The sequence below is a fragment of the Gymnoscopelus braueri genome (genome assembly GCF_963280865.1).
Source record: "Gymnoscopelus braueri genome assembly, chromosome: 20".
Lineage (NCBI taxonomy): Eukaryota > Metazoa > Chordata > Actinopteri > Myctophiformes > Myctophidae > Gymnoscopelus > Gymnoscopelus braueri.
Genome location: NC_137622.1, coordinates 42609619 through 42626308, shown reverse-complemented (window position 1 = coordinate 42626308; position 16690 = coordinate 42609619). Strand labels below are relative to the sequence as shown.

At 41.8% G+C, this 16690-nt stretch overlaps 1 protein-coding gene across 2 annotated transcripts in view; it reads right to left on the bottom strand.

Annotated features, from left to right (window-relative positions):
• The window catches only part of LOC308076476 (phospholipid-transporting ATPase ABCA1-like), a 78209-nt gene that overhangs the window by 47986 nt on the left and 13533 nt on the right, over positions 1-16690 (bottom strand). For both annotated transcript variants that reach the window (XM_080416781.1, XM_080416782.1), the window contains 4 exons: positions 15201-15342; positions 14474-14592; positions 3265-3386; positions 2486-2698 (listed from right to left, as the gene is read on the bottom strand). In XM_080416781.1, coding sequence (XP_080272907.1) covers positions 2486-2698; positions 3265-3386; positions 14474-14592; positions 15201-15342 — 596 coding nt within the window. The remainder of the gene's footprint in view (positions 1-2485; positions 2699-3264; positions 3387-14473; positions 14593-15200; positions 15343-16690) is intronic.

Below are 16690 nucleotides of genomic sequence, written 5' to 3'. Positions count from 1 at the left end.
GTGTGTGTGTGTGTGTCCAACAGCAGCAATCCTTGAGGCCATACTCTGCCCGGCAACCGGCTCATTCACACCCCACTTCTCCTCCTCTGGACCATAAAACAAGCAGGGTTGTTGATAAACTGCTGGTGGACCTCACAGGAACACCCCGGGTCTCGCCAAAAATCTCACCTCGATCCCACCAGTAATCAGTAAATCTGCTATTTTAAAACCTTAAGTTACAGAGTCTCTGCTCTGCTTTAGCTTTGGACCCTGATCAGATGCTTTACCGCGACCATGGCCAGGCAAGGAGGGCCTGGACCAGTGGTCCTCGACCTTTTCAGGCCGCGACCCCAAACAGGGGACCCCCTCACCCTGACAAGCACTTGGAAATGTAGGAGATGAGGCATTACATCTACAGTAGTTAACAACTTGGTTCCACCGATAAACATAGTGAAAATAGCAGATCTAATAGCTCACAACGCCTCGCAATGCGAGGCGTTGTGAGCTATTAGATCTGCTATTTTCACTGTTTTCCTCTTTCTTATATTATTTGACACTTTGGCCAATGTTTGACAATTGGGCCAATGTTTTTTATAGTATAGTTTCATTACTTTTGATGCAGTAATGCTCTTTCTTTTCTTTTGTTAGTTTTTTTAGGTATTAAAAAGGTCTTAAAAGTCCTTAAAGTGTCACTTTACTGTCATCTGGGGACCCCCCCAAAATCATATGGGGACCCCCTTTATCTCATGTACAATGCTGCTATGTGGACCTACCTCATGTACACTGTACCAGATTATGGATTATTTTGCCTCTCCCTGACATGTTATTACTATTTACTGTTAATTTATTTTTCTCCTTGGCTCTCCCAGTCCCTCCGCCTCTTCTTCTTATCGAAACTAATTTCACCCACTTTTTTCCTTTTACACCTGTAAACCTGTGCTGTGACCAAGGGGCAAGCATACGGCTTGTAAATTGAGGCTATATAGGAAGTGTGACAGTTCATATGAATGGCCTGTAGTGTCACGGTTTCACCCCTGCTGGTTGCAGAAGCAATGGACCCTTCGCTAAACCCCACCCCAAAAGCGATTGTCCAATGCCAGCTTAGCAACCGTTGTTAGCCTGGCACAGGTCTGGCAAGCTTTCGTCACCTGCCATAGCTGCCTGTCAATGTTATTTCGCCCGCACACACACACACACAATAATTTGCAACATAATAGCAAGAACAGGAATCATACCAGATAACGCAATGGTGATGAACCAGCAACAGATTCCACGTACCCAAAACCGTTGGATGGTTATTTTCCCAAGCTGAAATCTGCGTTTAAACTGCAAGGCTGCATGGCTGAGTTGTTGAACACATACACAGTTTAACGTCGGGAAAGTTACACGACTCACTCGCCCAGGTGGTGTCACTAATCACCGTAATCGTAAAACAAAATTCAGAATCACAGCGCTGCCTGTTTCGGATTCCGCACGTTAAAGTATATTCATTCATTTGTTCGTCTATTTATTAACTGTTACTGTAGTCTTACCCTGCGGTACATGAAAACTCCTGTTACAATCATGGATCAACTTCAACCTGGTGTTTGCACTTTCTCCATTTACGGTCCGTACATCTATATAAACGTTCAGATTTCAAATATAAATTGCTTACCCTATGGCCACGGATGTTAAAATGATGCACGGGACTCTCAAAAGTACCCGTATATTCTGTATTGTTCAATAAAAAGCATTTTAATCCGATCGGTGGCCATTTTCTCATAGAGTTATAATGTATCAGAGTGCAATACACCTACCAACCGATAGGGTCGCTTAGTTGAAAGCATATGAAGAAAATGGCCACCGATCAGATTAAAATGCTTTTTATTGAACAATACGGATGATACGGGTACTTTTGAGAGCCCGTACATAAATGTAACATCCATGGCCATGGGATAAGCACTTTATGTTTGAAATATGAACGTTTCTGTAGATGTACGGGCTATAAATGGAGAAAGTGCAAACACCAGGTTGAAATTCATCCATGACGGTCGAGACAGACGACCGTCGTGTATCCATGGCTATTACGCCCTCTAACATTTCCCGTGTTTTTAGTTTATTGAAATAATGTCATGCACATTTGTCCAGTGCATAGCCTACTGCAGGCCTTGTTGACTAGATTTAGAAGAGATTTTGAAGCTATTGCTGCTGAAATGATCGATTATTTTAAAGGGGAAAAGCCGTCATTTAACATGCAAGTCAATGGGTGAGAAGCAGAGATTGCCAGGCGCTGCCAGGCCTGGGTGTGACTAACTTCGCACCACCAGTCACAGAGTGGAGTGGGTGGGGCTTAGCGAAGGGTCCATTAGGCTCTATTCAAGTGGATGGGTTTACAATTTTACACTTGAATTTATTACCTTAACAAAATAGACTTCATTTACGGTCTGTAGAAACCAATGGCGTGACGCTGTCCATATGGTCTGTGGCTGTGACAAATAAAGATAATAGTGATTGTGTCTTTTTTTACCATTATGGGCTTGAGGAAGTCCAGGCTGCTGAGGAAGTGGCTCTCCGCCCGGTCCAGCCAGGTGGGCTCAGCCTTGCATATCATGTCCTGGAGCTTCTCGGAGACCCGGGGGTCCGAGATGTTCACAAAGTCCCCCAGGCTGACGTTAGAGGGACCCTTATTCCTACCGGGACACATGTTCCTCAGGTGGACCCCGAACCCTTTCATCAGGACCTGCAGAGGGAGGAGAGGAGCAGACAAAATGGAGGTTTAGTGTTGTTAAAAAAAAAAGTGTTTTCCTTATTTTTTGCCTCAATTACACCCAAAAAACTGAACTTTGAACATTCAGTGGATTTTCTGTGGTCTGGGGTTTTCTGAATAATTAAGCTCAGGCAAGTGCTGTGATTGGCCCGTGGACTTTGATGTCACAGTCCATTAATCACGCCCCCTCTCCTCCCAGCCCCGCCCCTACTCTCCCCCATCCTCCTCCTTTGGGGGGGGGTGGAGTTTTTTTTAATGAAGAAAACCCACCAAAAGCTAGAATCTGGCGATAAGACGTTTCTGCACCGACAGCAACAATAAGGTCCATGTGACATGTTTATCTCTCCATTAACCATTACTGTACATAGAGCTGGACACACTGGGGGTCAAAGGTCAAATCTTATGTGTTTTGTGGAATAAAACTTCTGAATAACTTAATTAATATGGTGAATTAACTGCCTTTACACTGTTGAAAGATGTAATGACAATAAGAACAGTTTTGAACATTTATCGTTAGAGTTGTTTTTTCTGACGCTCACCCTCTCCAGATCCACGCCGGCCTCCAGCACTTCCCCCACGGCATGCTGGGACAGCGAGGCGTTGTGGAGGAGGAAGGAGGTGAAGGACTCCTGGTTCAGGAGGAAGTCCTTTAACCTGAGGCCTGGGAGAGAAGACACAATAAAAAGGTTACAAGATGTTACTAAAGCTACTTTAGAAACCATCTAAACTTGGTAAACTGGACCCCGAGGTGACTATATGCACCCACTGCACACAAAATGTGTTGGAAACGGAGCTACACTTTCTAACCTTTTTTTTGTCAAAGTTATTTGAGGAACCTTTGAACTCTTAAACCATGTATTAATAGGCAGACATTCATTGAAAATAGCAGATCTACAAGCTCACAAGACGTCGTGGTGCGACTTGTTGTGAGCTTGTAGATCTGCTATTTTGCGACAAATACATTTCAGCCGGTTGATGAAGTTTATAAGGTTTTAAGGGGTTTGGGTTCTTTATAGAACCATTCAAATAAATGGTCTGAAAGGTTCTTTCTGGAACCACCAACAATGGTTCTTCTATGGCATCACTCTGAAGAACCATTTTTGGTTCCAGTTGGCACCTTTATTATCGTTGAATTGGCTCTCTTTTTTCCGTCAACACCAATTCCCTCGCCAAAAACAAAATCTACAAGTTCACGTAAAGCTGCCATGTTTTGGCTAATGTCCCCTCACTAGAACATGGACGCATGGGGTTCAAGGGGTTAACAAAAGGCGTGTTTACCGTACCTGAAACCCAACGCCACGCTTTCCGTGACGCCATCCTCTCTTTCTTTTCACTCTTAACCCATTAAGACCTGGAACTGTGTCATTTTTAGATTTGAGCTAAAAAGCATTATTTTACACTTTGGGCTATTTATTCAAAAATAGCAGATATACAAGCTCATAGCGCGGCACCGAGTGCCGCGCTACGAGCTTGTAGATCCGCTATTTCTGAAAAATCGTGAAAATGTGTGCAAATCTTTGAATATATATATTTTTAAAGCGAACATTTTTAACTCAAATCTTTGCTTCTGGGGGGGTCCCTGGAACTACATATTTTGACTGGGGTCTGCGGCCAAATAGCCTACCGTACATATAATTTTGGGGGTCCTTGACATGAAAAAGATTGAGCACCACCGATATAGAAACATAAGTTTTTCAGAAAACTGTTGGGATTTAGGAGACATGTAGAATCGGCTTCAGGTCTAAATGGGTTAACGCCTGTATTAACTTTCTTTGCCATTCAGAGCAGATTGTGTTGTAATTACACACAGACGCTCATGTGCCCACTTGTTCCAGAGTTTTCCACTGAGGTGGGGCCGGCCTGGGCCGCCTCCTCCTCCTCACGCACGTAAAACACAAGGAACTCCACTTTAGGATTATTTGGATAGGAGCGCTCCATTCTCTCTCTCTCTATTCTCTCTCCCGAACTTTTTGTGTGTTTGGGAAAAGCGTGTTTGAACAAGTTAAAAGTGTGCAGGAGGACAAGGCGGGGTTCTGGAGGAATGGAGGGGTTGGTTATAGTCACTCGCACACCACCAGTGGTGGTAAAAGTACTCAAATTATTTACTTAAGTAAAAGTATCAATACTGCAATATAGAAATACTCTGTTACAAGCATTCAAAATTTACTTGAGTAAAAGTACAAAAGTATTGGCATCAAAATGGACTTAAAAGTACCAAAAGTAAAAGTACTAAAGTGTTTGAAAATAGCAAATCTACGACGCGTTGTGAGCTTGTAGATCGGCTATTTTCAAATAGCCTATGTATAAAATAGGGGTAAAGTGGTTAATGTAGGTTCATAATATCACAATTTATATCTGAAAAGTAACTAGTAACTAAGGTTTTCAAATAATTGTAGTGGAGAAAAAGTACAATATATGCCTAATATTTTGCACAAATACCTCAAAATTGTACTTAAGTACAGTACTTGAGTAAATGTACTTAGTTACTTTCCACCACTGCTCACACACCACCACGAGCTGAGCAGCTGGTTCACATGTTTGTTTGTTTCAATCAAGTTCATGTTCATTTCGTTGTCAAATATACACAATACAGACACACTGCACAGATTCAAAGTATAGTATAATATGAGTTTATAATAATACAGTATAAACTTAAAGTATAATCTATTACTCATGTAATTTCAGTGAACTGTCACTACAGCAGAGCATTCTGGGAATATAATGAAAGGGGGAAATCCAGGAAAGCTAGGCTAACATACTGCCCTGGAAAAGACCCTGCAGGCTACGTATGTATATGTACGTATGTCCTCACCTGTCCTCTCCCACACGTGTGCGTGCACACACACACACACACACACACACACACACACACACACACACACACACACACACACACACACACACACACACACACACACACACACACACACACACACACACACACACACACACACACACACACACACACACACACACACACACACACACACACACACACACACACACACACACACACGTACGTCAAGGAGCCCCAAATAGCCGCAGGCTCATGTGTCACAACCGCAGGAAAAGCCTCGGAAGTGAAGGTGTTGTTTTAATGCAGGTGAACAGATAAGACATCACAGACAAACTAAAAGGTATAGCTCTGTCTCCACCAAACAAACAAACAGACTATACTACACATTACTACAGACTGGCAGTCGAATAAAGTCGGGAGATCGGTCGGTTGGAAGGTGTGAAAAAAAGTTGCTGAATGCACCTGAGAGCCGACACCGACAGACGGCTACTATGGTGCTGAAAAAAATAGCCTATGGGCTTTATGTCTTTCTCAACAACAAGCCCGCGCTGTCCGACGGTCGAAAGCTCGGTCGGCGATGCAATGTACTGTGAGCTTGTAGATATGATATGCTTTGCTTTTAGTTCAAGCTGCAGATCGTACTGTACATAGAAGCAGAACATCCTGATGAATGAGAGTCAACAATGTGCAAACACAGCAACCAGCCACCGGCTTCGAATGCTATCAATGCAGCAAGATGTGTTGAGCTGTTGTGACCGGAGAATGATCTCTAATGGAATTCAACCACCTTAAGGTCTACAAATCAACACATTGTGTGAATACCTGCACGGTTTACACCTTATTGACCTCGGTATTCCCATTAAAATTGTACATACATCATTTTGTTCCACTTTGGCAATGTTGTAAGCGTATGTTTTCTCATGCCTTCTTTGAATTGAGTCAGTGGTCTGCAGACTGTCTGGGGACGAGGTGTCACAAACCTTTACACTCCAAAAGTCTACAGAACATTAGGTGATACCACACACACACACACACACACACACACACACACACACACACACACACACACACACACACACACACACACACACACACACACACACACACACACACACACACACACACACACACACACACACACACACACACACACACACACACACACACACACACACACACACACACACACACACACACACACACACACACACACACACACACACACACACACCTAATGACCTCTTCCTTCCTCAGGCTCCATCAAACCTTTTCAAACATGAGTGGGGGGGATTAAATCCCTTTCCTGGCTGAACGATCTTTGAAGAAAGGATAAAAGTGAAGTGTGTGTGTAAAGAGGACCCCCTGCAGAGGGCCAGCATGTTACAGGACAGTCTATTAGCACACACCTCACATCACCCTACGGCTGGCTGGAGCAAATTAACCCAAACGTAGAACCTCTCTCTAATCCACTGGTTATGTCAAGCTTTTTCATGTCAAGGACCCCCAAAGTGATGTAGCCTGGCATGGCCAGACTAATATCACTGAGTAGATAGTCTGAAATCTCTGTGTGGAACCTGCATTTCCGAGGGGCAACTTCACAAAAATGGCTCTGGTGATAAACCCGCCCCATATTTGCATACTGGGCCATGATTGGTCCCTCACAACTTCGGAGGGAGAGAAATACAATCTCTATTGAGAGGGGCCATACCTGATCTGCCAAGGGCCTTTTTTTTTTTGCAATGGCAGATTGGTCTGGAACCAGGCTAAAAATTATATGTATTTGGCCGCAGAACCCCATGTCAACATATTTTGTTCCAGGTAAAATGTTCACTTAAAAAAAAAATTATATTCAAAGATTTGCACAAATATTCAAGATTTTTCAAAAATAGCAGATATACAAGCTCATAGCGCGGCACTCGGTTAAAGTGAATTATTATGATGCTATATTATATTAGTAAATTATTGTGATGCTATATTAACACATTTCGCTGGGGACCCCCTTTTGATTTAAAATCAAAAGGAGGACAAAGTACTCATATTTCCATATTTTTTTAATGGCACACACCAATAAAAGCCAGAGCAAATTATTCCATACCAAAACAATTTTCATAACAAAACAAAACTAAATACCAACTAAGCAATCACAACTAAACTACAGTATATCAATCAAAAGTATGCCCCACCAATCAAAACTATTCTATGAGCTAAACTCCTCTCTCTGCGATTTAAACAGATCTGCAAAGTAATTTGTAGAGGCGTTCATTCTGAACTGCAAGCGATAGTTCAAAATACGCTATTTTTGTAGAGTGACTAATCGCACATCATCACTTTGTCGCCTAAGTAAGCATAAACAATTCCTCTTTATGAGCAGTGCTGTTGATCCTTACCGTACTGTGTATCACTATATGAATGAACTGTTCAGCACGTACTGCTCATCAAATGACTGTGATAACGTCTAATCAGTTCAGATGAAAATCAATCAGAATGAGATAAAGAGCTCCTTAAGGGTGTAACGTTCATAATCATTTAACCTGAAGGAAATAAAGACACAATGACCGGGAGTAAACATCTCTTATCCACTTCATAGACAACTGGACTCTTATAGTTAAATAAACTAATCCAATGCGTCTCTCTGTCTGTGTGTTCCAGCATGTTCTCTGATTGCAGAAATCCTCTCTTCTAAACCATGACTGAACACAAGGTTAAAATGTTAGTTAGAGAGCATGTTTAGACACATGCCAGGTTCATTGTTTACCTGGTTATCCTATAGCTTCAATGTACAGAGTATTATTTTGATAGTATATTGTTTAGACTGATGCTAGGTTTTTGGTTTACCTGTGATCCTATAGTTTACTGAGACACTACACTGTCTCTGCATTCTATGTGTGTGTTTACCCTGTTTACTGTAAGTCACTCTGGATAAGAGTCTCTGCTAAATGTAAATACCTAAATTGTTTATTGTAATGACTGAATAAATTGACCACTTAAACCCCAAATACTTTGTTGACTGGTGTCTCCCACTTGTTTAACCGATCTACAAGGCAAGCTCCGTCACAACGCGCCGTATTGTGACACATGTGTGCTTGTAGATCTGCTCATTTTTAGAAAGTCCACCCCCCCTCCCCCTGAACAGGGAAGCTAGCTAGCCTAGCATAGGCGGCGAGTAATGAAGGCTAGGGTAGGCTAAGCCTTCCCAAATGTTATGCTGGGAAATTCTGGGAATTGTGCAAATTATATATAATATATGTGCGCAGCATTATTTAGTTAATTTTTTGATAATAAATCGGTAAAATCAGGCAAAAATAAGAATTAAATAACATAACCCTAACCCCGAAACCTTAACCCTAAAACCGAAATAAAGTAACCAAAACCCGAAGAGAAAGCTTTGCGCGCGGCCGACCCCCAGCCTTCCCAATCGGCAGGCTCACCCGCCGCCTATGTAGCCTAGGGTTCAAGCAGTGGTGTAAAGTAAGTACATTTACTCAAGTACTGTACTTAAGTACAATTTTGAGGTATTTTTTACTTTACTGGAGTATTTCCAATTTTCAATACTTTTACTTCTACTCCACTACATCTCAGAGGAAAGTATTGTACTTTTACTCCACTACAATTATTTGAAGTCTTTAGATATAAATCATTACATTATGAAATATACATTAACCACTTTAGCCCTATTTTATACATAGGCTATTTGAAAACAGCAGATCTACAAGCTCACAACGAGCTTGTAGATCTGCTATTTTCAAACATTTTAGTACTTTCACTTTGGGTACGTATATTTTATGGCAATACTTTTGTACTTTTACTCAAGTAACATTTTGAACAAAGGCCTATCTACTCGTAACAGAGTATTTTTTACATTGTGGTATTGCTACTTTTACTTAAAGTAAAAAATATCTGAGTACTTCTTCCACCACTATACGGGTTCAGGCGGTTAAATCAGTTCAAAAAGACATTGTAAATAATAAAGAAGGAGCAGAGATCAGAAAGTATAGATAATGAGGGACACAGTGTGAACGCCACGCTGAGCCTGACCCTCCATAAATGAGTGTAACAAAAGGTCAAAGGTCAGTTTGTCCAGCTGCAGTCACATTGAGGGGACACTGGCAGGAGGCAGCTCAGGGCTGAGAGCTCTCGAACCCGCTGACACCCGGCAGGGTGTCGGCCTCGACAGCGTTGCCAGATTTGTGTGCGAGAGATATAAAGCCACCGGGTCTATGAAAAACAAGCCCCCAAAAAGAAGCGACTATGATAATAATAATAATAGGTCACATGAGCACTTTAAACCTATATGCATATTTGAAAATAGCCGGCGACGCGTTGTGAGCTTGTAGATCTGCAGTTTTTCAAAAGAATCCGAGGGGAAAATTTGGAATATTTTATATATAACACAAATCTGGTACTGGGGTCACTGGCACAACTGGCTGGGGGGGGGGGGGGGGGATTCTTCACACAAATACATATTAATTTAGGGGTCCTTGACGTGAAAATGTATGAGAATTACTGGGTTAAACAACATTAGGAAACAAGACCAAATAAGCAACTACACTTTAGAAACAAACCCCCCAAAAACCGCAACCTGCTAACTACAAATTATTTACATGAAAACAAGCCAAAAGTCACCTATAATAAGCAGACATGGCAACCCTGCTATAGCCACCCAGTAGGGAGCCTGCCAGAGCTCAACTCAGTGTGAGGAAAAGCAGGAGGACAGAACATTACCTGGCAACGGGCTTCAAAAACACTTGAAAAACACATTGAGAACATAGGATGGAATTTCATTCTTAAGTTTGTAAAACCTTGAACATCTCTAGTAAATAAACTTTTACTAAATTCCTCCTCTTCCCCTTTTAAGCCACATTCTTTTAAAGATGTCAGGAGAAAAACAGTCGGTGAGATATAAGCCCGTTTCCGTTTCTGTTGCCTGATGCTCACATTTACATTTTAAACATTTTTGGTGACAATCTTATCCAGTCCAAGGGTATAGAACAATGTTCAAATCCTAGATCAATCTACTCTACAGTAAGGAGGTCAAGGAGACATCTATAATATAATGATCTATAATTTACGATTGGGCTTGGGGCCAATATTAGATAATTTTTGATATCGCAATACTACTCCACCATTATGCAAAACCTTCCACAGTATATAATAATAAGTCACGGTTCCTCAAGGGATGCTGGGGTTCAAGTGGTTACATGTCAAGTATAAATGTTCATTTCAATCTGTCCTAATGGACACGGGTATTCTCTCAAGTTTTCCTCGTGACATACTGTATCTTAGGGGGAAAGATTAACATATTTACGTACCGGAATATCATGACAGATGCTATAAAGTAACAATGTAATTCAGGGGGTGCAGTGGATAAAAAGGTTATTTACAGGAAGTGTACTGAGAGCCCGGTGTTGATTTCGTCTACTAAAACTGTGACGTGAAATGTTCGTCGACTACCTTTTTCCGCAACACGCTGTGAGCTTGTAGATCGGCTATTTTCAGCATGCAACCAAGTGTAAAATCAGCCATTACGACGCCATCAAGGCACCGCCAGAATACATTTTAGTCGACTAAATCAACTGTAGATTTAGTCGACATAATCTGATGATATTTAGTCGACTAAAACTAGACTAAAACTAAAACATTTCAGATGACTAAAATATGAATAAAACTAAATGGAATTTGCTGTCAAAATCAACACTGCCTTGAGCCAAAAACATTATGAGAACGACTGGACTGGAGGGACAGCAGCGTAAATGAATAGTTTAGTGACACCCACAGTTTAGTGACACCCACAGTCACGAAACTAGAGGGAGCGTAAACAACAATCTGGTACCACCCACCCATAAAACAAACATGGGCAAATTCTCCTTCTACACCACGGCCACCGAGGTATGGAATAGCCTAACCCCATCCCTCAAAAAATGCAGTTAGTTGGGCTCATTCAAAACAGCCCTAAAAACTCATCTTTCTGGAGGCCATAAGAGGAGGTAGTACCAGTTTCCCTGTAGACAGACGACCCCCCCCCCCCCTTTTTTTGTATATACTTTTATTTTATTTTTCATGATGCTTTTTTTGTACATAGTGGTATTTTTTCTAATTTTTTTATGTTGATTTGAACTGTTTGGTTGCTATTATATATGCCTATGAAATTAATTCAAGGACCCCAACGGAAACAAGACCGCAAGGACTTTTTTGGTCGGACCTTTTAGACAAAAGTATTATAAATGTAACTGTGTTGTTTTACATTCTTTTTGCCTAATACAATTTTCAATCAATCAATCAATCAATCAAATAGAACCCTGCATAGAGATTGAGGAGAGAGGACGAGTCTGAAGAGGTGAGTCCTCATAACCCGACTGTCAGATGCCTTAAAAGATCATTTACAGTCAGGTTGTGTGTGTAATGAACATGTTAGCAGAGCTGACAGAGAAGCAGTAGGTAGTACAGTAGATAGAAGGTTTGTGTGGGAGGACAGGTATGAGGGCTAAAGGGATAACGGATCATTTATACCTGGCTGAATGACTGACTCATTTATATTATCATAATGTCAACGTGGAAATCCTCCACAAAAGCCCTCTGACAGCCAAAAGAAGTATTGCATAACTCTGACGAATGATGCTGCCAAGTGCCGTTCCTCCTACCGGGAGAGTGACTCATTTCATAGGTGACTAGTTGTTTTATCGGCATTGAAACCTTTTGCCGAAATCAACCAAAACCTTTTTAATGAGCACCGATTACAAGGAGGTTGAACATGGCAGGTAGGCAGAGAGAGAGAGAGAGCAGGGTGGTCCCTTAACGTCTTCTAAAAGTTACCGGGAAGACCGGGAAGACCGGGAACGCATCTGTTGTCATTTTCAGATTTAAGTGGCTATGCTAGCAGATCTACAAGCTACGAGCTTGTAGATCTGCTATTTATTTATTTGTAATCTTGGAAAATGTGAGCAAATCTTTGAATATTTGTATATATATATATATATGTATATATATATATATATATATATGTTTTAAAGCGAACATTTTTAACTCCGATCTGTGCTTCTGGGGAGGTCCCTGGGACAACACTTCAAGGACCCCCAAAATGATATGCATTTGTCTGCCGACCCCCCCCCCCCCACATCTCAAAATATGTTGTTCTAGGGACCCCCAGAAGCACAGATTTGAGTTAAAAATGTTAGCTTTTTTTTAGAGCTTGTAGATCTGCTATTTTCAGCAACAACAAAAAAAGAAAATAGCAGATCTACAAGCTCGTAGCGTGGCACTCGATGTGTTCCAGGTCTTTTATATACTTTGTCTTATGACGAGTCGTATGCCGAAACAACACGTTGTGAGCTTGTAGATCGGATATTTTTCCGGCGATCAACGCGGTCGTACGACAAAGTATAAATGAGACTTTAGAGAGAGACTTGTCCCGTCATGTCAAAGGTCACAGGCATCGGTTCCAGCCAATCCTTTCAAAAAGGTCACAGGTTTGATTCCCAGCCAAATCAACCGTTTTTCTCTGAATGAGTCAGATGAATGACAACAAAATGTAACTTAAAAAGTAAAATATGAATGTAAAGAAAGGTGTGATGGTAATGTCAGCAGACAGACAGACAGACAGACAGACAGACAGACCGACCCCTGGGGGTCCCTGGACATCACTTTTGAGAACCACTGCCTTAAATGACCTTTCAACCCTGTGCTCCTGAGTTCACCACATCATAGCTTTCCAAACCCACTCTGTTGGGATCAGTCAATTAATGTAAGTTTCAACACGATCAGCTCCATGGGAGAAAGCACCACGTGTCTCACAGTGTTTCAGAACCTATTTCATCACAGCTGTGATTATCTACAACCTACTGCAATCATCCACTGTTTTAAAAACCACAACGCTGACATAATGACTTCTAGAAGCTTCACCACATCACAGGCCTGTAAGAGGAACACTCTTTCTACTGTCTTGTCTAAGGATCAACAGATAAACTTCAGCCCAAAAAGGTTAAACAAGTCACAGCCTGTAGTAGCCGATTAGCAACAAACCTTGAGAGAAAAATGCAACACACACACACACACACACACACCTTGAAGACCGTGCGCAAAAATCAAATTCAAGAAATCATATCCGGTGGCAAAGAAATTTTGCAACGACAGCAATGTAAATGCTACGGTGAGAGAGTTCACACGAATTGGCACATATTCGGGCTAATAGAAACATATTTTATTGTCTCCCACCCGGTTTTGTACAATACTGTAATCTAGCTACACACAGGACAGAAATAGACTGATGTTTTAGGAATAGACGGGGACAAATGTCACTTGCTGTGAGATTCTAGATTTTTTCAAATTCATTTATGACATTCTTTTGAAAAGTGTTAAAATTTTTGTTTGTCAAAAAAATCTTTTTTTTCATGAATTCCAATCTTTTGAAATAATAATTAAAAGCAAAAATGCAGGAAATTTTCTGTAAGGAAAGGTTGAGATGTGAACATAAAGACGGTGTTTCACTGCACTGCACTGGACTGGACTATACTATACTGTACTATACTGCACTGTATTGCACTGCACTGGACTCAACTTTCTGCCTGGCTGAGCTCAAATAAAGACTTCACTCCAATTCCCCTGATCCTCACTCACACACCGTGGGGGACGAGGCTGTTCTCTCTCTGTTTTTACCTGCTCTAACATGTTGCATTGTCTCTGCTTTCTTCAAAAGAGAGCAGCGAGCAGCAGCAGAGTGAACACACACAGCACTTATTTTTCAGGAGGAGGTGGAAAGCCGAGAGGGAGACATTGTAGTCGAGACAGACAGAATACAGCTGAGAGAGAGACAGTGTAGGAGAGACAGACTGTAGGGAAGCTGAGAGGGAGACAGTGTAGGAGAGACAAACAGTAAGAAAGCTGAGAGGGAGACAGTGTAGGAGAGACAGACTGTAGGGAAGCTGAGACAGGGTATAGGGCATGGAGTGTCCTCCTACCTGAGCTGTTTGCATGCAGATCCTCCAGGGCCTGAGCCAGGTCCTTAAAACCATCCAGGTTCTTGTCGTTCTGACTGTACAACAGGATCTTCTTGGCATCCGAGAACAACCGAGAGATTCTACACACAAACACACACACACACACACACACACACGCACACACACACACACACAGACAGTTGACATTATTAAACCAAATAAAATTGGTTTAATAATGTCTAGAGCATTCTGATTCAGAATGCTCTACACTTGGTGTTTGTTAGTTTAATAAAGACAGGGGTTGATTAAAAAAATAAAGACACTGGCCTGGGTTCAATTTACACACAGAAACATAATGGTTCTTAAATGGTTCTTTAAAAGGCTATATGATTCCACAAAGAACCATCACCCGCTAAAGAACCACTTGATCTAGTCAATGGTTCTTCATGTTCCTCAACTAGTTCTAGAGAATCTTTTTTTTTGTGTGTTAAAGTTCTTTGAGGAACCTTTGAACTCTTAAACCATGTCTTAATAAGGCAGACATTCAACGAAAAACACATCTCTGGAACCAAAAATGGTTCTTCTATGGCATCACTCTGAAGAACCAGTTTTGGTTCCAGTTGGCCAGTTTATTTTTCTGTGTGTAGGGGAAAGGTTTGTTTTCCTGCAGAGAGAGAGACATAGAGAGACATAGAGACAGAGAGACAGAGAGAGAGGGAAACAGAGTGGTCATGGTGCTCATGCTCACATGGAGTCGTTGAAGTTGCCCACCACCCCGGGCGACTCTCCGGGCGTGGGGGAGCGGAAGCAGGGGTTGTTGGCGTTGCAGATGATGCCCTGGATCCAGGGCAGCGTGCCCGCCGAGGGCATGGCCTTGTTGGGGAAATGACCTGCAAGGAACACAAAGGAAAAGAAGGACTTTCATCATCAATCAATAATTAACTGGGTTTGATTATTATTGTGAATGTAATCCATCTATGAATTCCAGGAATCTCCCTTATCGTCTCCACAACGGGTTCATACGCTCCACTTCACACTTGGTGGCAGTCGCGTGGCTGAGGAGCCAATCGGAGCGAGAACAGTATGGAGTGTGAAATCGATCCGATCAGCAGTACTCTAGCGCAGATGATTATAGCGTAATGTGTAACATGTTTTCTCACTCAACAGTAAACAAACCAACATACAGTATAAGTGAATACAGGCTATCTGCACATTTCTGAAGTGACCATTTAAGGACTTTTAATACCTTGTTTAATCCCTTGTCTAAAATAAAATAACAATGTTGGCGCGCTCAGAGTGGCCAGACGATCCAAAACAGCGTCTGATAAATACCAGACAATATATCAACTATCCTGAGAGCTAATGCGGGTGAAGAAGATGTAAACATTTTACATCCCAAAAGGAACAAAAAATAAAAAGAACAAAAGAATGTTTGGAATGAAATGTGGTTGGAAGAATGATGTGTCTGTTTATGCTCATGTAGCACCGCTTAAAGCCGTAGCTACAGGAGCAGGAAGGCTGCTACGTTAACAACAGTGTGCGGTACGTACGCACGCCATCACAGGGCTTGAAGTTGACAATAACTTTTTTTTACTACATTTTTATCCCCCGATTTTTGTAACCCATTTTTTTTTCACCCGGTGCCAATTTCCTAAGTGATCCTGGGCGCTACACCAGCCCTACACCAGCCCTACACCAGTCCCCCACAGCCTGGGGAGGCCACTTGTTTCGGACAAGTACATTTTCCGGACAAGTACATTTTCCATTCACTTGTCCGGGCACAAAAGTCACTTGTCCGGATAAAAATGAGCCATTTCACATTCATTTATTTTTCTTGTTTTTTTATTTGATTAGTTAGAGATGGCCATGGTTAACTAACTGCAGGGGTGTCAAACTCATCTCGGAGTCAGGGCCGCATTGGGCGAAAGGTGACAACTGACCATTTGCAGACGCACGTGCTCACTCACGTGCCTTCACTGACACAGCTGTCACTTGGCTTTGTTTTTCACTACAGTAGCCTGTATCACCTTACAACATGTGTTCATTATGAAGAATAGCTGCTTAATGTATTGACTTTAATTAAATTAAACTCCCCCCAATTGTGTTCGCATAGACCCCGACAAAGCTGGATGCACCACTGTGGATTGGAACCCACAACTTCCGTGGTGGTGGGCAGGGACTTTACCACTGCGGCACCCGAGCATCGCTTTTTATTTTAATGGAACTTAAGGTTATCTT